The 24853-nt window shown below is 34.8% G+C and overlaps 1 protein-coding gene across 2 annotated transcripts in view; it reads left to right on the top strand.

The window, feature by feature from the left end:
* Nucleotides 1-4685: 4685 nt before the first annotated feature.
* Nucleotides 4686-24853, top strand: part of CLK3_1 (Dual specificity protein kinase clk3) — a gene marked incomplete at its 5' end in the record, with an annotated part of 36941 nt that continues 16773 nt past the window's right edge. Inside the window, 10 exons of one of the 2 annotated variants that reach the window (XM_035731283.2) lie at nt 5489-5535; nt 6056-6637; nt 7991-8466; nt 9681-10143; nt 10220-10744; nt 11424-12171; nt 12825-13822; nt 14847-15456; nt 19152-21530; nt 22805-22892. In XM_035731283.2, coding sequence (XP_035588139.1) covers nt 5489-5535; nt 6056-6637; nt 7991-8466; nt 9681-10143; nt 10220-10744; nt 11424-12171; nt 12825-13822; nt 14847-15456; nt 19152-21530; nt 22805-22892 — 6916 coding nt within the window. Of the gene's footprint in view, nt 4729-5488; nt 5536-6055; nt 6638-7990; nt 8467-9680; nt 10144-10219; nt 10745-11423; nt 12172-12824; nt 13823-14846; nt 15457-19151; nt 21531-22804; nt 22893-24853 lie in introns of those variants that run through there. The other variant, XM_051218012.1, reaches the window with a different exon arrangement.

A 24853-nucleotide genomic window follows, 5' to 3' on the forward strand; every position in this document is an offset into this window, starting at 1 on the left:
TGTACAGAGATATTCGTGGATGGTGGTCCTACAATCAGTGGGACTTGGCGGCTCATATCAGGGGGTTTTGAAGCCCCTGGCGTCTACATTATAGCCTAGACAGTTGATAGAATGAAGTTGAAATTGGAACTTGAGTCGGTTCGCGGAAATACCCGTATCAAGAAAACTTCAAAAGAACTTAACAAAACGTTCATCATGCAGCTCAGTATTTTCAGCATGAACTACTATGTCATCCTGGAACGACCCAACGTCATCGGAACTGCTTACAATCTGATTCATAGCCTGGAATATCGCAGGTGAAAAATTTATTCAGAGAGGTGGGAATATGTATCGAAAAAATCTGAATGGTGTATTGATAGTAGTTAGTCCACTCAAAATTCTTTCCGGTGTAATTTAAAAATATCCGATTTTAGGTCTTCTCTAGAAAAAAATTAGACTTCCGTAATTTAAATAGTATGTATTTGGTTTCTTTAGAGGAACAACTTTGCTACAATAGCAGAGTATTAAGCGTCAACCTATGAACACTTCAAACTTTAGATTTTTTACTTTCAGCTCAGTTAAACAACTCACTTGAGATCGTTATCCTTTTTCCAACCCATTTATCTAATTCATTCTTCAAGACCTTTCTTAAATCAAACAAAACCTGCCCACACTTCAAGAAGACAGGGTCACCTTTATGATAAAGCGTATCAGTTCAGTTTTATTACTTTCTACAGCATTGCAATAATGTAGAATCAGATAGGCACTGTCCCTAGAATCACAAGGATTTGTACTGTGGAATGCCTGGAGTGTCACTTGGCACTTCTAAAATATTTATGTGTTGACATGACGATGGAATATGATTATCAGATAGTTAGACAAACAGGTAGTTATATAGCTCGGCTGAAGTGGGAGTACAATAACAATGTTTCTTAGGCATACAATCATTGTGGCTGAGCAAACACTGGACGTTGAATCTTCGGTGAAAAGTAGTGAAGTACAATGAATTTCAATGCCAGATACAACCCGGAATGAATGACTCAGTAGTAATGAGCGAACTGAAAGAAAGAATAATGACGACGTATTTCAATTATTCAGTGTTGGAGATAAAAGGGTGGCTTGTTCGTCTGATGGACACCACTTATAAAATTGGAATTAGCGAGATTGTTGGAAAAATACCAATTTATTTTGGTGTGAAAATCAAGACTGCTAAGTTCATATTAAGTTTCTTCGAGAAACGTAGGCAGCAATTACCGGAAGCTATCAAAAGTGTACCGCGAACATCATTTGTATGTTTTACTTATTGCTGCCGAAATTCTGCTTTCTAGCACTAAGACGTTGATCAGTTATTTCAGTTCCACGTATTGTTGACCAACGGTTACGTGCATGATGATCTGTTCAAACTGTTGAATAGAATAATGAACAGAAGTGTTTGTTGTCATAACTATTTGACAGATATTGCTGCCTGGTTCTTGAACAAATGTTTCCGTTTCGGTTGTTTGTGATCGCGTACAATTCATTGACATTGAAAGTTCTGCTGTTATAGCCTATAGCACTGTACAACATAATATACTTCAAAGTAATGGTGAGTATCTACGAAGGTCACTTCTTGTAAAAATGAAAATGCTATTAGAATTTTGTGACTAGTTAGAGACCGAGGAAAACAGGTGAAACTGTTCTACAGTCATTGTTAGTCGATATAGTAACAGCTCTTCTACATCTTCAAAGGACAGATATCAGGAGTCCTGAACTGTTGATACCACTAGTCTTGTTTCAGTCATGCTAACGCTTCATCTCTAGCAACAATGCTTTTATGTTCGTGGTTTTGATTGCAGCTAGATTTTTATACCTGGTGTTGACAGTTCGTGAATGGAGTGAGGAACCTACGGGAATCCTGAACAAAAAGGCAAAGGATATTTATTCCGATAGGTTTTATTCGGAAATATGTGGCCAGTTTTGTTGACCAACAACCTACATTGACACCTGTGATTGCTGAATACAACTGATTCATGTTTATCTAAGGAACAAATAATTCAGTCAATCGAAAGTGGTAAAATGAATCGATAATATGGATTATATACACGATACGCGAAATATGTCCGTACTATGCTTTTATCAACAGGTATTATCGCTTATTCGGTAAACGTCATGTACACTCAGATCATAGGACACTAAGGTAATAAATTGTTAAGAATATTGACTGCTCACGTGCTAAATAGAGAGAAGTGTATCTGCGATGTTCTATTTAGAGAGAAGCACGCATAAATTCACCGCGCTTCGAAAATAAACAACAGACACTAAATAATGATAACTTATTGGTTGTAAATAACAACAGACATCCCTAACAAAGAGGGAAAACATTTCTATCGTCGGTGCGATCGAACAAAAGAGATAAAATCACACACAAATATTCTGTGAACGGTACTTCAATACGACGGCCGCCGAAAGGAAATGTTAGGTAAAAGAAAACGAAACATAAGTTATCTTGCACTAGTTGTTTCAATCTTCTTATCGATTTTAAGGACTAGAACTAATCAGTTTTTTTGTTGTATGTGAATCCTGTGTGAACTGCCTCGATATTGCTTTAGTTCGCAATCATTGTAAACATAGATGGATGGTGGTTAGCTGTGGAAATTAGGAAGGGAGTTTCGTCCTATTTGGGACGTGTCACCTGAATTCACTTGTATTCTGGGGTTCTGCTGTAGTCTTAAGTGTCCATGGGAAAATTCAAATAATCAACACAAATCAACGGGCAGGTATGTCTTAATTTAGCACTTGACAGAGTATAAGAGGAAGGAATGATCTTATTCACTAGAGACAGCGAAGTTTGTGCAGAAGACAATGAACTGGGATCAAACAGTTGCCAAAACTTCGGGTCTTCTTCTGATGCCCTGTCTTTCGGTCTATCCATAAGTGAACAGCCGTGAAGTATGTGGAACAAGCTTAAGAATTTCCTCAAAATATTTTCATTAGTGACACACTATTACCATTTTTTTAAAACTAAAACAAGGTTCTCAATACATGTTTGCCTGCTCATGTGTGTGAGAGGTGGCGAATTAGTTAAGCCGCTCGACGTTTGGCCGTCAAATCCTATGTACGGATCCTGTTTCACTCACTCTGGTTTGATAGGGCGACTGACCTACATGCTCTGACTGTACCTCCCACTCAGATACCACAAGAAAGAGCTTATTCTTCCCTGAACATATTTTGCAAACTCCAGACAAAAGCCTAGGTTCTTCCATCATCTGAGGCCTACATGAATTCCAGAATTTTCGCAATTTCCCTTTCAGACACTTTGGTTGATTATAATGAAATATTAGTTCCCTTTCCCGTTGTAGACATCGAGAGGCAAGAATGACTGGTGATCGTATGGAGATGATGGTAGCTATATGGTAAGTAATTAGATGCTTCTGGTCTGTGTCAGCATAAGTTGTTTTCATCAACGTCGGAAAGTCAGCTATCGAGGAGCAAAGTGCATCTTAAGTTGTTGCTCCAAGTAATCTTCTGCAACAGCAAAATTTAAAAAAAAGCAAGATATTTGGGTCAAGATTTTTTGATACTTCTGGTTTTCACACGTCGACACTTTGGACGTATATATAAGTTGCACAACTAATGTTGGACTAAGGCTTTGCTTCTCTGAGTCGCTGAGTGGCACCATATCACATACAGCTCTGGTGGTCTCTAAAATCTATAAAAAGTGGAGCTGTTCATCAGTTACATATGACTACTGCTTGCAGTATTTACTCCGGTTATATCATTTACCGGTCCTTATTTGACAAACTAATCTGCTATTAGCCTTGCGCTTATCCATAGGATTGGAACGGAGTGCTGTCACTTAGCTCAACGTCTCCAGTAACTGGTCTGAAAACGTGATGGCGTTTGCGGTTTTTCGCCTTGATATATAGATTTATTTATTTACACCTCGTTCCGCAAACATTCCACCTTGACGTCCGCGAACCCATGTTAACACTTTGTAAACTTATTTGCACTACACCTAATCTCATGTATTTTTTGAGGCTGTAGTGAGAGTGCTATGGCGACACCTATATTCCTGTTACAGTGTTTTGACCCTTCGTCATTCTTTCGCCCATGAATATGTTTATGAAACAAGAACACTCCTCTCAAACGCCGTGTTGTTTCCCGCACAGAGCTTTCATATCTAGGAATAAAGATTTTCCCTTATGTTTAGTTATCTCAAAATCTTTTGTTCTCAATTACCCTCTTGCTAACTACTGACTCAGCTATATTAGCTGGACTACTGTCTGGTGATGATGCAAGTTCATCGGAATGGCCCAGATTTCAGAAGGGTCCGACAAACTTATGTAAGGCGAGCTAGCTTTTGTTTATTAATAAAGTTCTACAATTGGCGAATTATCACATTTAGGTGACGGTAATCTGCTAAATGTATGTAGCTGTTTCCCGACAGAAAAAATTAAAAAAGATCAGTGCATTTAATTCAAATTTTTATCGTAGTACTGTTTAACCATCTAATTCGTGATGAGAAATAGACAGTAGATAGGACATACAAATACACAGTCCACTACACCTCATGTGAATGTTATGAACTCTCAAATATTGGACGTTGAATTTAAAAATCAACCCATGAGAAAGATATTTTTTGAAAAGGTGCTAATTTTCATGAAATGTATTAAAAAAATTGTCTATTTTGTCAGATTTTAAGTCAATTTGTTTTTCTTCTCCCTCCCGGATGCGGAACAAAGTAAACCGGCGCCTTCGAATCTCATGAATGTGAGTAGTTTACCCAGGGTTTTGAGTAGTTAGGTTGTATTACACTCTTTAAAATGATTTTTAACACTGCAATCAATGTGTATCATTGCTTGAAATTAAGATATTCATTGAATTACACTTATACGACGTCATATCATATGCGAACAGTTAGCCAAGTAAATGCATTGAATTTATTAGAATAAAGGGTTTATCACTTCCTATATTTGTTACTTTGGTCATCTAATTTTCCCCTCGTTTAGCACTATTTTAATTCTCCTACTGAGTCTGTTTGGATAAACATTTTAAATTACTAGGACGTAAATGAATGTTCCATACATGTTTAAGGATCTCGCACTCGTAATTCATTGCTGTTAGATATTTTTCGTCAATTAACGGAGCTTAAGTCTGTTCCTCGCGTTTTATTATGACAGTTTTGTCGGTGTGTTACGTTTGGGGACAGTAGATTCCGATGAACTGTCGTTAGCCTATGAGCGTGCTTTTTTATATACGGAGGAAGTATTCGTTGATTTTCATCTTATTCATGTGTCTAAAGACTTTTTACCTCATACTTTATGAGTTATTCTCTTCCTGTTTCATCTTTCAGCCCTAAATACTTCAATTCGTTAGTGTTTATTAGCTAGGTTCGTTAGTCAGATTCTTGTCTCATACCTCATTCATGTATACGGCACAGCAGCTTATTTTCGCGGCTCTAACAATGAACGAACAGGTTATCTTTTGATAAAGGAGTGTCGGAAAAGCTTAGAATCAATGACCAAACCGTATGACAGCTCATGAGTGTGTACATTATTTCCGAATTTTATTACATCGGTAACTTCCAGGAACACGTAGTCGGTATTATTTCCGATCATTTATGTAGTCTAACTTCGTTTCTCGTGAATTTAAACGCTATTAAGACGCACTGAGATGCCATTATTGTGTTTTCGTCTCCACAAAACATCTATGCTTGGATACCATATGACCTAATATATAGACAAGGGGTTATTGACAAACTGGCGTTTACCGCCTTCTTCATTATCAATAAAAAATACGTAAAGTCAATTATTAAGGAAAGTAAGTGCATTAAGAAGAATATGCAACAGACGATTGAAAGTACTACCGTCTTGATGGTATGGCAACTCGAACTGATGCTCATATCTCAGTTTCTACGTTGTGCATGACCAATAGAGACCAAAGTCCAAAGCTAATAAGACAGGAGTCAGTTAAGTGGTGTCAAACCTTACGCCATTTGGACAACTAGGAAGTAACAGGTACTACACTTCTATCATTCCTAGTTATATCAATTCTGAATTCTAACTCGTACCTCTCATCATAGTTCTTTGCTTTTCAGAGTCCCGAAATCCTGTCACATGCCTTACTCGTCAAGTTCACACGTTCCTCTACTCCCTTCAGATGCACGCCATAAATTGCAGCTCAGAAAATGCTACAATGATTCGGCAAATATGGGGAAAACAGATATAAGGCGGCATGTGCGGGATACTGATCATGATACTTCTTTACGACTTGGTATCAAACGGAGATACAATTCACGTGGCAACAGTAATGCGGTCAACTATCATTCGGGAGAACAAAAGCGAATAAGAAAGTCAAGCCCCGGCTATGGCTTTCCTAGTGCAGAAAGTCATAACTCCGATGAAGAATGGAATCTGGGAATAAACAAAACTGTCCCTCGTAAAGTAACTAGTTTATCTAGGAATCCTCTGTTAAGTATTCGACCACATGGTTACGGGAATCGATTTCAAGGTTACGATCCCAATCAAGCTACTGTACCCAACAAATTCAAAAACTACAGGCTGGATGTTAATAATGCTAATCAAAATATAGATAATGAGCAACTTTTAATGTTGTATTACAGTCATATGTATCAACAGTACTACCGAACTTATACGGCGACTGCTCTCTCATTGTCAAAGTAAGTTAAAACTATTATCTAAAATATCATGCTACTTTGTTCGTAATGAATACACAATGGTACAAATTTGGTTTCTTCTGAACCCGTTTTCAATAATCAGACCCTACTCACTAATAAGTAATTAAATACTCGTTTGTATGACAGGAAACAGCATCACAAGTAACTAATGTAACGAATCTCGTCTGCCAAGTACAGGTTTATGTATTCGAGGTTGGTATCACACTGACGGCTAGTGATGCTACTTATTTACTCACTTTCATTCAAGTTTTTGTGTTATGATGTGAAAAGATAATGACTCAATGTATTACCTAACTACAGGATAACTATTCCTAGCCGACTTTTGCCATCGTGTAATGGGAACAGCGTAACTGTTGTTGATAAAACTTGTAATATTCATAATGGTTGTAAGGTACTTATTATAAAGTGCAGGGAAGTCGAGAGAATGCTTTGTATTTGATTTTATATGTTGGCTGATGCTATGTAACCTGTCTGTTGTCAAAACCTACAAATGGATTCGAAATGGTTTCTTTGCACACTGATCGTTTTTCTCAATATTAAGTTGATAACAGTTTTTTTAATACAATCTCAATATACGTGATTATTTTGTCATGACCTTGTTGTGTAATTACTATTAAGCAAAGGAATAAAACTATGGTCAAATAGTGTGATCTCCAGTTTTCTCGCTGATCAATATAGTCCTAGTTTTTATCCGCTTCCATTTCATTAGTAATTTAACAATCGAACCCATTTGTTTATTACGGTTGCGTTATTTTACCACACGTTTTTAATTCAAAAATGAGTTGTTTCAGACTCAGTTTCTAATTTACTGTCTTGTCAGAGCAGCAGATCAACGGTCATAACGCTGTGAAGCTTATGGAAACATACGGTTTATTGTTATATATTGAAGTATTAAAGATTTGAAGCGAAGTGCCTACCTTATGTAAAGTGTGAGCTTAATATGTTGTACAGCATAACAATGAGACCTGTAATAAAACCATCTAGTCCAGAAGAAATGATGCTAAAATTGTTACGTATTTCATCGGGATACTTTTGTTCAATTGCAAGAATAGTTAAACAGTAACTGGAAGGCCTCCAAAACTACTGGTTGCTCTTTCAAATGAGTGCTATAATGAGATTTATTAGAGGAATATTGGAATTTTTTGCAAGCATTAGTCTAAGACGTAGTCATTCGTATAATCCTAAAACTCACTAGGCCTATCGTCAACTCAATGCCATTCGATGTCAGTAAATATCCACCTTCATTTACGAATCGTGTTTATTTAATAAGATTTCTAGAGTTGCAATGAATGTGGGTATATATTGGTATAATCCCATTTTGTTTTATTATTTTAGTTATCCCAATGCTGACTTACTACCTGCTGTTGCAGCTGCAGCTGCTAACAATTCAGGTATTCCATCGGATCTAACTTCTATAGGATCAGTACTATCAAGTGGTAATAGTTTTGATTTTTCCAAACATAACCGAGATGTAAATATACGTGGAAGGCGTCCAAAAAAATATCATAAGCATGAGTCATCCAATGTTTCTTCCCATTCACCTGAACAACGTCAACACTCACATTCCCGTACTTTTCGATCTAATAGAACAAACGACTCTTCTCGTTCCTCTGTGAAAGATACAGTTGCAAAAGGGAAAGGATTTAGAAAAAGAGAATCACCTATCAAAGTAAAAAAGACAGAATACACTTCTGAAGAAAGTGATGACCATTGCCCAGATTACGTCAGTAATGATCAGCTTTGTAAAGGGAACTCAGCAAATGATGATAATGAAATTCAACAGAAATCTTCCAGACGCGTTGTTCGTAGACGTAAGTTTTCTAAGTAAAGCGTATTCACCTTTTGGTTCGCCCTATCAATCTTAGTTAAGTTGCTTTAAATTACATATCTTCTACAACATTTCACCTTTGGAAATAGAGGATATCTGTGGAGTATTAGTATATGATTGTAGATACCTCTGAAGCATCACTGGTGTATGTTGGGACTATCAATTGAGTGAAGTGTTGAGATTAGATGAAACGTACTAGGTAAAGATGACATATTGATTGATGAGGCTGTAAACTTTAAAGTGAGTTAGTTGAGATATTTATTACGTATGCCCAATCACCACTAACCTTTACGTGCAACGTTGTTTTGTCTAGGGAGTAGTTTTGAAGAAAGTTAGGGTTGGGTAAAACAATACATGACACTAGTCTCTTGAGTTATTGGCATTAAGGATAGGTTGTATAAGTAGATTCAGGTTGTCTCGTTGTGGTCCTCTCTATTTTCGTAACCAATGGATAGATACTCTGTATGACATGGTTTTGGTGCGCTTACTGTTTTTCTTCTTAGGTTTCTAAACCACCGTATATTTTTTTATCCCACGAATTCATATTGTCTTCTTAGCCCCCAAATGCCATGGAGAGAATCAGCTGTCGAAATGCTCTCACATGACCAGTGAGAGCCAATGGAAGTTCACTGTTTCACTTCATTCATAATTCTTGTCAATATCTAAATTAATAGGGGGCAGATTTCTTTATTTTTGTCACAAAAATCACTTTGTACCATAAACTCTTTACAACATTCGTTCAAATTTTATTGATCACTGGAAAGCTCGTAATCATTACTGTGATAATTAGATGTTGGATGCATAATTGCTGTGTTCTTTTTGCTTTTGTACTGATGCGTTTACAGTCACTTGTAATTATTAAGTAACTTATTTCACATTAACACCAGTTCACAGTGACTGATTAATCAAGAATGTCATATCGGTGATAATTTTTGAAGTATATGTCGATTTCGATTACATTCGCGTATATTGGTAGCTGTTTATTTCTTCTTTTTTGGAATTGTATCAATAATGTTCTTCCATAGGATATAATATTCAGCGTACAGATCAAGTTATTTGCTTATTGTTTGTTAAATCAATCAATAAAACTGCTTTGTAAATCATTTTTCTACTTGACTATTACTTTCATATCTGATGTTTTATATTTGGATTGTTAGAAAGTGTTCATACTTTTGGGTTAATATTTTCTTAAACTAGGCTCGACTGTTGAAACTACTACGTCAACCAGACAGAAAGAGGAGTCAGTTCATGACGAAGATAATTCCAAAGTAGTAACATCAAATACGTCTGAAATTGTTACTGAGTCTAAACAATCATTCGGAGCTAATAATGAAGTTAGCACCACAGAAGCAGTGTCACCGAATGAAACTGAATCTGTTGAAGAAGGTGAGGCTAAGGATGATGATACATATGGTGAGGAAAGCGAAGAAAATGAAGGCGTACTTGAAGAATCATCAAGCGAAAACGAAGCTGACAGCTCACGTGAAACAGTTAGCTCAAATCAACAAAATCAGAAAAAGGCGAATAATTTATCAGAATCAAAATCTTCAAAGGTACAGAAAACTTCTACATCCTCGACATTTAGCCGAGTTGCAGCAGAAGGCAAGAGACGACATGTTGAAGTCCTGCCTACTGACACTTTACTTCCTACGTCCACTGAGTAAGTCATTTTACATAAGGATGATTAGATCCACAAACGTTATTTCATTGACTAAATCTCATATTTTCCACCCTAGGTTTGATCATGAACGTGGACCACTTTTACCTACACCAGTGGATGTGGATAGACGACATTTAAGATTTCGTAACTCTGGTAATGATTTATCATTATTCCCTGGTTGTGCTACATCACCTCATATTCCAAATGTCTTGGAAGCTGCTGCACTAATGTCAGGTCTTTGTCCATCTCTATTTCCGTCTATGAATCCATCGAATTTGTTAAATACTCTAAGATGTCCTCCTGTTGATTTCGCTCCACCATTTTGTGATCTATTTAATTTACCAAACCCAATTGAAATTCAGAAACAAATAAATAGTTTAAAGTTGAACTGCCATCCTCCATCTGAGTCATCAGAACCTAAGTCTGGACGAAGTAAACATGAGAACTCCAAAATAAGAAGTGATGTCAGGGAAATTCGTTCCACGTTTAATAAAAATTACAACATGAAAACTCGACATGGGAATGACTCGGACACTGAAAGTAATAGTTCTTCTGGTTCAGATTATCAGTCTAATGTTGTAGTACGCAAATCTGTTAATAGGTAAGTGAACTAACGAACCTGTAGTTTTTTTGTCTGCAGAAATCTTTTTGGTTTATTTAAGTTTGCTTAATAGTACTGATAAAATCAAGTTTAGTACGTTACCAACCTGCGTAAATTGAGTAATATGTTCTAGAAATGTGCATCAGTAGCAACTAACGAAGTGATTTGGTTGTTAGAACATTAATCATGAAATAATGCCTTTCTAAATAGTAAGAATCTTGTGAATTAATCCAACTAGCTTCTCCAAGCAAAGGTTACAAAAATCAAAATGTTTCCTACATTATTAGTCTTATGAATGAAAGATTTTGATTAATGGTCAAACGCCACACACGATTTGACTTTCCACCTTCGAGTCACTTAACAAGTACGACTAAATCACTTATGCAGCAAAAAAACTATAAGATTTTATGTTTATATATTTATTAATTATCTGTGTTTAGTTGTAGTGCATTTATACCTGTTCGATAAGTTGCGTTAAACTTTTCAAAAACTGGGAACATATTACAGTTACGTGTGTTAGGGTTCAGTATAATTTTGTAGAACTCATCTTGCCTTTAAATAGTGTATACATTTTGTAGAAATCATAGTTATACCTATGAAAGTATTGTGGTTAATCTACTTGGAGATTCATAACTTTTAAGTGCTTGATCATCTTTATGATGTGCCTTTAACTTTGTAGACCACTATCTTCAGATAGATGTATGTTTGAAACCCCAAAGAACAAGCATTCAGGGAAATTTTCAACAACACGTAAAGTGAAAGATAAAATGAAAAAAGAACAGGAACCAGTATCAGACAAACAAGAATTCTCCCGTAAAGGCAACAAATATATGTCTCCTGATGATGCGCCTGGTCCGTCAGATACAAATTCTAATAAACCAGTCTCGCGTGTTCCACGAGGTCCTAGAACACCGTCTAGTCCACCGTTATCTTCTCAGGATGAAGGTGATTCTGGTGGTACATGTTCACATTATGATTTATCCCGTGAATCTTGCTCCAGAAGTTCTCTTAATAATAAAACGCGTAGACAAAATGAGATAACTAGTTCCATATCAGGTCGCTGTTTGGATTCATCGAATTCAAATGAAAATCTATCTGTAAGAAAACCTGTTGTGTGTACAAATTCTCAATCGTCAAATAACAGATCACCGAAGACACGCTCCTCAAAGCATAATACTAAAATAATGCATAGTCGAGATTATCACAGCTCCAACTGTTCCAACTCATCCACTTCCGCATCTACTTCTCGGTCAAATTCTTATGGAGCTCCAAATGTCTGTAATACTTCCAATAAAAGAAAGAGATCTACAAATCGACATATTACACATTCCAATGTAGGCATGTCCTACGAAGATAATTCCCCCAACCAATCATCACAGTTTGCAAATTTTCGTAGCGATGATACTGGTGATAGCAGTGACAGTTCAGTAAGTGTTTAGATAATTTTTAGAATTTTGGTTCATTCGAAAAAAATTGATTTTAGCTTATTACTGTTTCATAGTACTTTTCAATCCCACTATTCTCGTTTGGACGTTGATCTGCAATGTATTCAAATCATTATGTTCTCCGAATGACCGAGTGATTAGTAACAGCACCAAAGTGAAAAAAGATTATTTCAGTAATGTCGTACCAAGATATAGGATTGATTCATGACGGTCATTTACCATTGATCTTAGTCACCTGAATAAAACATCACACAAGTTCTCATTGTACACTGTTGACTTTTATGAAACTTAAACCGCACGATTATTCTAGTAGAATAATCTTCTTGGTTGGTCATTTCCTAAATGGTGACATGTTACAGTTTTGCAACGTATTCTTCCTTTATCAAATAACTTGACAACCCCCTATTAAGAATCGTAACTGCGCACTATACTATCATCACAGATGTATAAATGTCCATATTAACTTGTTGGATGAAAATATTTTGAATCCCCTGTTTTTAATCTAATGTAAACGAATCACATTATTTTTTAAATGATAACTATAAATGTGGTGTATTCCACAATAACTTATCTTGATTTAATTACTATTTCCATATACTCTTGAAGTATAAAGAAAACTATTTTCTTTTGAATAGGATCAACAAAACCGTGCACTACCTGCTGCCTATGCAAATCCTCATCAAACCGACCGACATCGGTCACATTCATCCGGTGATGTTGAACCTCCACCTGCTCCTTCTCCTCGTAGTTCATCTTCTTCCACTTCATCTTCATCATCCTCTCGTTCATATTGTCACATTCGCTCAAGTTCAAGTAATCTTCCAGGAAATAACAAGATCCAAGTAATATCATCCGGTTCTTCACGTCATTCATCAACGTCTCAATCACAAGACAGAGGTAGACATAATCAGTCGAGGTCGCGACGGCAAGGTATTAAACCGAAACCAAAAAAACGAAATGATAGCAATGATCACAATCGACAAACCCGCTCTTTAAAAGAGAAGAAAAAGCTGTCTGCATCCGTGTGCCATAGAAGTTCTGATTCTGGTGATGACATCGATGACAACAATAGAAGAGAAATATCGAATCCGGTTTATAGTTACCGTGATTCTTCATCAGATCTCAAAGATATCTCTTCTAAAGAGTCATCCATTTTGAGACGTGGTGAAGATGGTTGTTCTGACGTTTCTGAGGATGAGAGCTCAACACCAGGTAATCGAAATGTGCGTAGACAGTCCTCTCGTTCTCCAACTTCTTCTTACACTTCTTCAAGAAGTACTGATCGCAATGTGCCAAATCGTAGAAATAAAGAAAGAGTGATGGAGAACAAATACAAACATTCCAAGCGAAAGCCATGTACTCCTGATTCATCATTATCGAATACTCGCAAATATGGGCAGTCTAAAAACCGGATTGAACGTAATATTGAAGAAAAACATTTTAATAACAACCGTAAACGTGCTTTGCTTTCTCCACCAACGAGTACAAAACTTGAAACTAAAATATGGAGATCAAGAAAAGGTTATGTCAATGAAGTTCCCTCTTCATCTTTACGACATCCTCAGCTTCCAAACTCTCATCACTCAGTGAACAAGAAAGTTTTTCATGGGCAAGTTACTTCGAAAACATCCAGGTAGATATGGTTTTCTAACTATTTACTGCGTTTGTGTTATAACTTACAATATTAACATGAATATAAGCTGACGTATATGTCTGTATTTGTACCCATTTATGGAGTTTCCATTTTGGTGAGCTTCAAACATAATCTATGCTCCTGTGTTATTTTTGCGTTTATCATATATATTTTCATACTTGTGTTTTTCTGATTGTTTTGAATAGAACAATCATGTTGAGTAGACCATATATTTAATTTAAGATTTGCTTCATAGTATTGACAAATTTCCAACGCTATTGCCTTTCTTTGTTTTTCAACTAGACTAAAGATATTACTAACATAATTTTCAGTAGGTTGAATTGGTGTCTTGAATTAATTTCCATCAGTTATATCTTTTCAGCCCTGTTAACATAATGAAATACACTTGGTATAGTGCAGCTTGTTAGGATAATAAACAATACTAATTGCTCTATAATCATGCTATCTATTCGTTGTGCATAGATTATTTTTATAGTAATTGGTATATTATTACGATGTGAATCGTTGAGAAACTGTCATCGCGGAAATACAGTTAAATGCTTATCTGTTGACTTGGTCATGTATGTTTTTATTATTTGTTAATTGTCCCACATGTTTAGATGTTTTCTGATGTATGAAACACTTGCGAGTTGTCAAATCTGTTGATGGATAGTCACTAACTATTTGTACATCTCTATCATCGACTCGATTGTCTCATTTAAATGTTTATCAGTTCACACAACACTAAAACATACATAACTAAATTTTTTTTTGAGATTTGTCATATAGATTAGTTTATTTTTGGGAAATGGCATAATCAGTAAAGAGTGGGACTTGGAGTTCTCTAGTTCTGTGTACAAACAAGTGTACATGTCATTCTTTTATAAGCAGGATATTGTTGAAGTTTTTCCGAGTATCATAACTAACACCCATATTGTTATAATATTGGATGTTGCGAGATTATTACTCATATTCCATACGTTCATTGAAATATCATTGGTTATAAATATATTTTACCCTACAGGCGTTCGAGTTCTATAAAAAATCAACGAGAAGAAAGTTCTTGGTCAACAATGGCTCATGAACGTCATACTCGCGATGATCATTATGTTAGTAAGTCATTTAAATCTGGAACTATGCATATTGATATGACTGATAGTTCATCTCGATCGAGACCACCTCGTTTTGGACATACAACCAATAACAAGGATACTAATGGTATGCGACAAAATTACGCCTCTAGGAATTATCCTGTAAAACATTCACACATTAAAACAGATGTACATGACTCAAAATTACATTGGTCTAAAAGTGGCAACTCGAGAAATTTTCGCCCACCAGTTACCTCTTCGAGTCAATCACCTATCGGCAGAGTTGGAAAACATGTTGGGGCATCAAGTGATCATCATCATCACCAGAATGCGCGTAAAAAACAAACAGATATTGTATGGGAGCCTGGTCCTAAAAGTATTAAAAAGATGAATAATAACTATTCAACTAAAGTTTCCAGTTCTAAAGCACTTTTAAAAACACCTGAAACAACTTCACGGCGTGCAGATCATCATCATCATAGTCAACATGAGTCGTCTAGAGACTCTGAATCTCATAATTCCGATTCTTCAAGTAGCTCATCTGTGAGTCAATCAATTATTTGAGTTATTCTTTATCATTGAGTTTCTTGGATTTTTCTGATTATGTGTACATGTTTATCTAGTGAGTCTTTTAGATCATAAATTCACTAGCTTCTCATCATTCCTGACACATCCCACTTAGTCATAATCGAATGCTTCAAAATTGCCCAATTTTATCTTCGGTTTTATTATTATTTTTTGATTAATCATTGCTGATCAAGGTTAATAGTTGTCGTGCAGTCTGTGTTCGTTAATTTTTCAATGATCCTAGTCAGTAAAGGTTCATAATATCTAGTGATTTAGTTCAACCTCGTTCGAATTGTATCTTAGCTTCGATCCAGTTAGTGTGTACATATATTGATATTTTTTGCTGTTATTAGTTTCTACGTTTTATGACTTTTGATCACGTCAATATTGATGTATGCAGTGATCATTAGAAAGTAGATCGAATTGCATTGAAAATGTCTAGGTTAACACCAATGAATTTTTACCGACTGAAACTCTATTCAATGTTTGTCATTATAAATTTCGATCATCTCTATTGATGTATATTCTGGTTACTTAAGACAACTGTATATGTATTCCTTCAATGTTGTGATTTGAGTTAGTTTTTAGTATTTTTTTAAATTACGAATAATTTATGAGATTCGATTTAATAAGAAACAAAGTTTATGCAGACTAGATAAACCGATTAGCTAGTACACAATACTGCAGTGCTCTAGGACGTCTTGTAAGAATCATGTATTGTGGAAGTCCTAAGAAAAATTAATTAAAACAGATAATAAAATATACATTTGAAAACCGGATGAATTCACTTCAGATCATTATATAAATCTTAAAATTGGTTTCTTCCTAGAAGCTGTATGTCAGAAATTTGACATTCTCATCATACACCGAATATACATATATATTCCTTATAATATTTTGTGTTTGTGTTTTTCATCAGTTTAAGCCTTTTCTGTAGAAATTGGAAACATTTTCTTATGACAGGCTAGCATCTTTGTACTATTCCAAGATGATATTTGAAAACATCTTTATTTTTAAGTTCATTTCCATACTTTCTTACAAATACAAATGTATCGAAAAAACTCTTCTAATGCTTTATCTTGAAAGAATCTTCAATGTAATAGATATCATGCATTTCAATTTATAAAATTAACGATACTCTCCTGCGTCACAATAACTTCAACATTTTCTTATCGTGATAAGTATACATTCTACTTTTAACAAGCCAACTTACAATTTGTCGTATATATCATCACACACACACTATTTATGATTTCCTTTTTTATTAGAAATCAATATGTTCATGATTATTTTTTATAGCTCTTTTTAATAAGTTGTCACTTGGGTAGATTGAACGATTTTATATTTCAGTTCATTTAAAGTTAAGATTTGCACTTTTCTATTTGGAATTGTTTTATTGCTTATCAGAACTAAAATAAAATCATAAGGTGTTTATTTATTTATTTTAACACATAGATATTGGTACATTGAGGCACCAAATACATATGTGCCACACAAATCTCATTCGATATGTGTGAGGGCTGTGGTACTGTCCGGGTGCCCAAATCGAAGCAGGTGGTTTTCTTAGGAGGCCACTCCCTGAGCCTTCGACCTGAAGGTCTAATCCACAAGGCAGTGGAGCATCGTAAGGAGATGCAGTCCCATGGAAGCCGGTGACGAACAATTGGTTCATACGCCATTTGTTCCTTCAAGATACTAGAGCCCAGGTGCATCATTGGTTTGGAATTCGGTTAAAGCGCCGGACATTCGCTTTTCGTCCTCTCATTTTCGTAAACAAACCCCCTCCACGAGAAGGCAGTGAGTAGGACTTCCCTGGCAGAGTCTATATACGCGTGGCCATGTGAGAGCATTTGGAGAGGGTGAGCGGACTCTCCCCGCTCTCAGCTGTACCAGGGCATTTGGGGGCACATAAGGTTTAATGATAAATAATTAGTATTTAGGTAGGGTTTATGAATGGTTATGGATTATTATAATATATAACCATTAGTATTATTCTCCTTAAATCATTAAGGTAATGAATCTAGTGATTAAAGTATCCGACTTACAACCACTAAGTCCTCGCTCCACTTGCTTTGGATTGGTCAACTAGGTAGTACCATTTAACCTCACACTTAAAGTGTGGCTTATACCCAAATCCCAGATGAATAAGTTAATTTTTCTTCATTTATATGGTACAGACATCTTCTCGTGCTAGCAGTGTGTAATTGCTTCACATCCGAGTTGATTCCACTCCAATGGTTACAGTTTTTCACTGAAATTATGAAATTCAGTAATCTCCACAAAAATCTCTATAATAAAAAATATGAATTGATTGACTAAAAGTTTCATTATTTATTACTGATACCATTGTTGGACGATTCAGGATACTGTATCCAATGTAAAACTGGGATTTCTAATTTTCTGGTGATTATCACTATTTTTCAGTATATTTTGTGTGAACAACTTTACGAAGTATTTTATGATGTTTCTTTTCTATATGTAGGTTAAAAATAATTTTTTTTACTAGGGTTACATAATCTATTTTTGAAACTAATTTTTACTTCATAATATAGTCATTAATACCAATAATAATGATAATCGATTACTTATTTATCCTTTGACCAATTTCTTGATTTGCTTTTATGTCTGGTTCAATATGTCAATTGATTGTTCTTCCCTCTCTGTGTGTGTGTGTCAACATGTGGCAAAACCAGTTCTTCTCTTCATCTCCATCAATACAGTCGACTAAGTGAATTCTTATTAGTTATTTATTGTATGGAGGCTTTTTTTCCCCTTCGATCTTATAACATGCAGTAGACTACTGTTTCAAGGATATGTTTTGCTGCCTAAATGCTACACAATTTTGTGTTTGTTTTTAATCACAATCATTATGTGGGCAAATGAATTAGACTGTATATAGCTTCCTTAATTTCCTAACTACGCCCACGGTATGTAAAATGAAAAAAATGTGATAAGTGGGTTAGTTTGTGCAAATATTTTTCTGCTCCTCAGGAAACAGTGTTTTACTGACTTTGTTCATGTATGCGTGATTATACCTGTGTGTGTGTGCGTTAACACGTAGTAATGTCAACAGATTGATTTTGTATTTGTCCGAACCTTGTGAATGTACACTTGGTGTGCGTGTTTTCTTCAACTTTTCTGCGTGTCTAGAAAAAAAGACTATATTACTACCACTAAACAAAACTATCTTAACGGATCTGATTGACGGCAGTAATTTGGAACTTGTTGTGCAGCCTATTCTTATATGATATTCGGTTTCGCATAAAATTTATCTGCCCTATTGCGCACCTTTAATATATATTACTTCATCAACAATTCATTTGTACATGTACTTATTGGTTTAACTTTTCTGAATTTTCAAATAACACAATATCCTCCTTCACTCACTTCTATGTTTATGATTGGTTACGTCGATCTCTATCATCACATCACAATGTCTATATAGTGTCATTCATTTTATTGTTGGTATACATGACAGTTGAATTTCGGATTAAATATATATTTTTTCAACATCAATTTTTGTTAAATTCACCTTCCAACTGGGGCAAAAAACAAGTTATCCGGCCAGACCTACCAACCAAGGTCAGCCATCAGATTCACCCATTTATGATAACACAGTTTCGTCATCTGATTTTAATCATTGTACATCAGATTCTACAAATAATTTACAGCAACAAGAATTGTCATCAGTAGTTCATTCATCACTTAATTGTATACAGTCATCAAATCGTGCGAGTTTTAATCCGACCTCTTCTGCCTTTTCAACTGAATTTTCTAATTTTGTGCCAAGAATAACTTCAATTACTTCTGTAGAACCTTCTGTTGGTATTGTTCAACCTGTTTGTCTACAGCATTTAGTACCAAATTGTTATCTTCCTATCGCTATTTGCACATCATCTTCCAATTTAAGAGAGAACAACACTAGGACACTAACGAAACAAACACCTGAATACTCTTTGCATAATTATTCACAAATTATAGATAACCAGTTTCATTTGTTGGAATATGCATCGAACTTATTACATCCCTCTCATTCATATTTACTAGTTGAACTGATAAATTTGACACTTTCTGAGCAAGATTTTCTCTATTTTACACAGTCAGTACATTATCATGTTTTACTTATAGTTACAGATTGTATAGTTTATCATTATTGTAAAACAATTAAAAATAGTGTTCAATCTATTTATTTATCTAATCCACTTCTATTGTCCGATTATAAACCAAATCCTGTGATAAATTCCACAGAAAATTCATCAAACAATTTCACTAACTTATCGAATATTCAATTATTAACAACATCAGATTCAATTTCTTTATTGGAACCTTACATAACTGATTCTTTTCAACAGTTGACATTGATCTCTAATCAATTAGGTTACATTAATTCTCCCAAAACTAATCAAAGTTTAACAATTATGTCTACTTCATCTACTCGTCCACCAAGAGTTCCTGCGAATCCAAATTTAGCGTCTGCAGTTCGTGGTACTGGTAATAGTCATATTAATGATGGTTTAAGTCGATTACGTGTAGGAAGCGCAGCATCTAGAGAGTCTTCTTATTCTCCACCAGCTGATAGGAAACCTGCAACAACACGACGCACAATCAAACCTACATATGGCGTTAAAGCTGATGAGGTGAATGCAGCGCTGCTACGTAAACTTGAAAAAGCTACCTCTAGTTTTAATGGTCCAGATTTTGAAGATGATACTGGTGGGGCGTCTTCAGACAATGATGTATTTGATACAGAAGACGATGGATGTGCAATGAAACATGATGAAGGCATCATTTTGTTGGCCACTTCATCATCTCTGTTGTCTCCCGAATCACCAGTTTATGGAAATGAGGCTGGTGCTGGAGATCTATTGCCTACATCATCTTCTTCAGTCAAATCTCCTGTAAACCAATTACTTAAGGCACTTACTTCTGGCAGTCGTTTGGTTACATTGAAACCAATTTCAAAGCATGAATTATGTCAAAAACAAGTTCCAACGGCAAGCACGGCCACTCAGACCAATGACATACGTCTTGTTTGTGAACGATGTTCAAACTATTTCTCGTTGGATACAGAACAGGCTCCTTCATCATCTACTTGTATAATTAATAAGAGAGAAGAAAAGCAACAGCCATCTTTGTATAGACTCAGTTTATTCACTAGTGTGATAGAATATATGCCTTATCTAATACCATTATCTCGTGGTGTTCCATTAAGACGTATGCGTTCTACTACAACTAGTAACAATCCATTAGTTTTCGGTGCTAATTCACCTAGATTTCGTTGGCCAATAGATGGTGAATTTGTGGATTGTACTGAAACTTTACCGGATCATCCTGCAGCTGTATTTACCGTTTGCATTATTTGCGATGGATATACTGCAACAAATGTTAGGTTTACTAAGAGAGTAGAATATTTCAGTCCTCCATGCAAAGCATCAGTTATCGTTTGTGGTCCATTTACTTTCAAGTCATGTTCTAACATAAAGTCAGGCAATTATTTAAGAAGGCTGGATAATTCCAATGACGTAACAAATACTAATACTAAAAGTAATAACCTACATAATGGATCAATGAAAAATTGTTTGAATTCCAACAATGAAATTGATGAGGAAGAGAATAACAAAATAAATGAAAATAATGAAGATGAGGATTCTGAGTGTGAAACAGTTGGTCGACGTCTCCGACGACAACTTCGTCGTACACAAAAAACACAAGAGATAAATGCAGCTACTGTCGCTTGTGCAATACGACAAAATGCAATGATAGATGGATCTATGACGTACCAACAAAACGAGAATCATATGATGAATACTGTTAATACATCTGCTAATGATAATAATAATAATAATACTATTAATGGTAACGGTATTGATAATCATTATGCCAGTAAATTAGTTAACAATAATACTGATTCACTGACACAAGACACTCAAGATCAAGCTACCTCGAGATTAGCTGTTGCCAGACAACGTGCCAAACGATTTATTGAACTTAGGAAACTTAGCGTTACTGAAAGTTTAAATGAGAATTTATTATTAAGACAAGAGGCTGAGGTGAATTTATTTCTTTGGTTTTTCTAAATATTTTTATTTATCCTATAAGTGATAATGTTGTTTATTTTATATTGATATTCTATAAAAACATTATGATATATCTTATAGTATAGTATTATATGAATATAAATGATTAACCTGTTAAGCAAGTTATAATTTGTTGTATACATTCTATAGAGTAGTTTCCCATTGTTGTATTACAGATAAACATGATTGTAGGTTTGGTGTTTTGTTATCAACTCTATATTATTATGTATAGAGCGAAGTTAATTCAAATGTATAGAGTAATGATTAATTATTTTTATTTTATTCTATTTATTTATTATGACTTGTACATTTTACATTTTGTAATCATTCTACTTTATACATAGAACGATCCTTTATGTATTAATCTTAGCGTAGTTCATCACTGTGTATTTATTCATCTGAATGTTCTTATTAAAAAAAAAACAATGTTGAGAAATTCAAAAAGATCGAATTCTCTAATGTACAGAATGTTTAAATGAAAAGTTAAATTGATTATGAAGGATACATTTCAAAGTGTGTTTTATACTCTCTTTGTTTAATGATCTGTCACGGTTAATAATTAATGTCTATTAGACTATTGATTCACTCCATGTAATACAGTTTACATAGATTGTCACATAGTGTGTGGCTAAAAATTATTCGAGTACACCTGTACATGATGAATGAGTTTGATCTGATAGCCTCTAAAAATATTTATTCTTATCAAACACTTACAGGTTCTTAAGAATTTATGTCGGATATCACCGTGAAATACCCGTTTAATTGTGATATTGCTTTTTTCAAGTAATACTTTACATGTCTTAAATGTTTTCAGTTAACCCGAAATTTAACGACGTGCATCTACTACATGTACAAAAATTTGATCAAGCAATTGAAATTTATAAATGGTTGCATATGTATGTTATTAGCAGTATTTGTATCATTCTTATTCTGTTATTCCGTCGAAAAACCATTTTTTTTTTGCCCTCTTTAATATCAATGTAAAATACGACAATCCATATTTATGATTAGACATTAATAACTAGCATGTTAAAACGGTGATAATGGAGAATGTGTAGGATTATACTAATCTACATTTCTAAATAACTCATGATTGTTATATAAATGTTTATCTTAGAATACTGCACTTCAATTTTACCTGTAGACTTATTCATAAGTAAAAGAATTAGTTAGGTGACATATTTTTGTTGTTTTCTAAGTATTTTCAATACGTAAATGTGACGTTCTTGTATATTTTTATTTCTTAGTCTCCTGAAGAAGAAGACGATGATGAAGTTGTCGATGATGTTGACGGTCATCTGATCTATAGTATTGGTGATCGTTTATTGAATCGATGTAAGTCGTTTGTGTACATATTGTTGTGTTTTTCTGTTCGATATACTCAATTATGAATTATTATTATTAAATAAGAGGTCTGCTTGTTGATATTATTGTGTCAGTCACAGACAATTTCATGTGCTTATTCACTCATCTTAACAATGTAACTAACATATGTTTGTGATGATTTCTTCGTGATTAAGGCATTAGGTTCCAGTCTCACTTCGATTATTTCTCTTCCCAAAGTCGTGTATTATTATAGGCTTCACAGACAGAACGTGTCTCAAACTATAATACGTAAATATGTACTTGATGAATTGTGTCAACGATAGCCTATATATTCTTGTAAATTCATATCTTAGTAAGATTGTTTCTTGATGAAAATTCCCATCGAAAACTGTTCCTGAGGAGAGAATTATTTAATAGGACCGGAAAAAATGTATTAAACAATACTAATGTCGTTAATAATTTGAAACATCTAATGGAATCCTAGATCTCGATCCTCTTTCTGTGCACATTGTTATTGTTATTGGTAAATAGTTATCAAAATATAAAATTTAACAAATGTGTTAGATTATCCCTTGAGAGATTTTAACACTGTTTTTTGAGGTTTCTATTTATTTCATTTATTTAAGCATAAACATTTGTACAAAAAAGCGCCAAGATATGTATGTCCCACATAAATTATCTTTAAATTAACATATGGGCTAGAATATTGGGTGGCCAAACCGAAACAGGTGGTTTTCTTAGGGGGGAGCACAACCCGAACCTTTGACCTAAGGGTCTAATTCATAAGGCAGTGGAGCATCGTGAGGAGATGCAGTCTCATGGTAGCCGGTGACCAGCGATTCTTTTATACGCCTATTGTTCTCTTAGGATCTTGAAGCCCATGTGCACCATTGGTTAGGAATCAGGGTTTTCCAACCGCCCTAGATGGATCCTCCATATCCACCAATCCGGTTGACGCACCGGATATTCACTTTTCGTCTTCTCATTTTCATAAACAAAACCCCCGCCGCGAGAAGGCAGTTTTATATGAGTTTTAGTAATTACTTTAGATTGATATAACTTGAAATCGTTCTTATATATTCATTCAGATTTCAGTCTGTTGTTTTTATTATTGTTCTCATAAGCAAATTGTTTCTATTCCCAGTAACTGTGAATGCTTATTTATGGTACATTTCATTTAATATCTTCAATGAAAATCATTATAATAATTCAACTGAAAAAAGCTATGTACCTTAAGAGATACTTCTTTTGAATCTTAATTTGTTCACACACTATCTCTCTATTTGTTGGCACTAACAAAATATTGAGTTTACCACTTAATAATATTCACACTGTATTGTTTTGTATGTAAAATTTTCATACCATCTTTTTACATCATTATCTATTTTCATGTGTATGATTTATTAGAAATGAATTCATTTTAAGAGTTTTCTTTTTTAAAACAGTCACAGCATTTTTCTAATAGTTTTTTCTGACGTTTGTTTATGTCAAAAAGTTTGTGTGAAGTTATTTACTAAAAGATTTACTTGTGGTTAGTACCAGGATTTTCTGGTAGGTTGAAGCATGTGTCAAACGTGTTGTAAACCTGAAGGTATTTATGTCTTATTCTCCTAAAATCTGTTACAAGTAGGCATCGGAAATGGAATATGTGACAAAATATGTGTACTGAAATACTACTTATGTGCCCAAACTGAAGGTGGTCATATTAGAGGGACACCCGATAAACCTTTGTATTAAAGGTCCAATCCAATTATTAGGAGACACCGTCCCATAATCGCCAGTGACCTAGAATATGTTCATAAGCTATTCGTCCCTCCAGGATCTTGGAGTGAGCATACACGATTGGTTTGGAATCAGGGTTTTCCGATTCCCCTAGGTTAAGCTTCTATATCCACTAACATGGTTTTAACACCAGATGTCCTCTTTTCCACCTCTCATTTTTGTAAAAGACTTCCATTGCCTTAAAAGTA

Source organism: Schistosoma haematobium, chromosome 7 (assembly GCF_000699445.3).
Source record: "Schistosoma haematobium chromosome 7, whole genome shotgun sequence".
Lineage (NCBI taxonomy): Eukaryota > Metazoa > Platyhelminthes > Trematoda > Strigeidida > Schistosomatidae > Schistosoma > Schistosoma haematobium.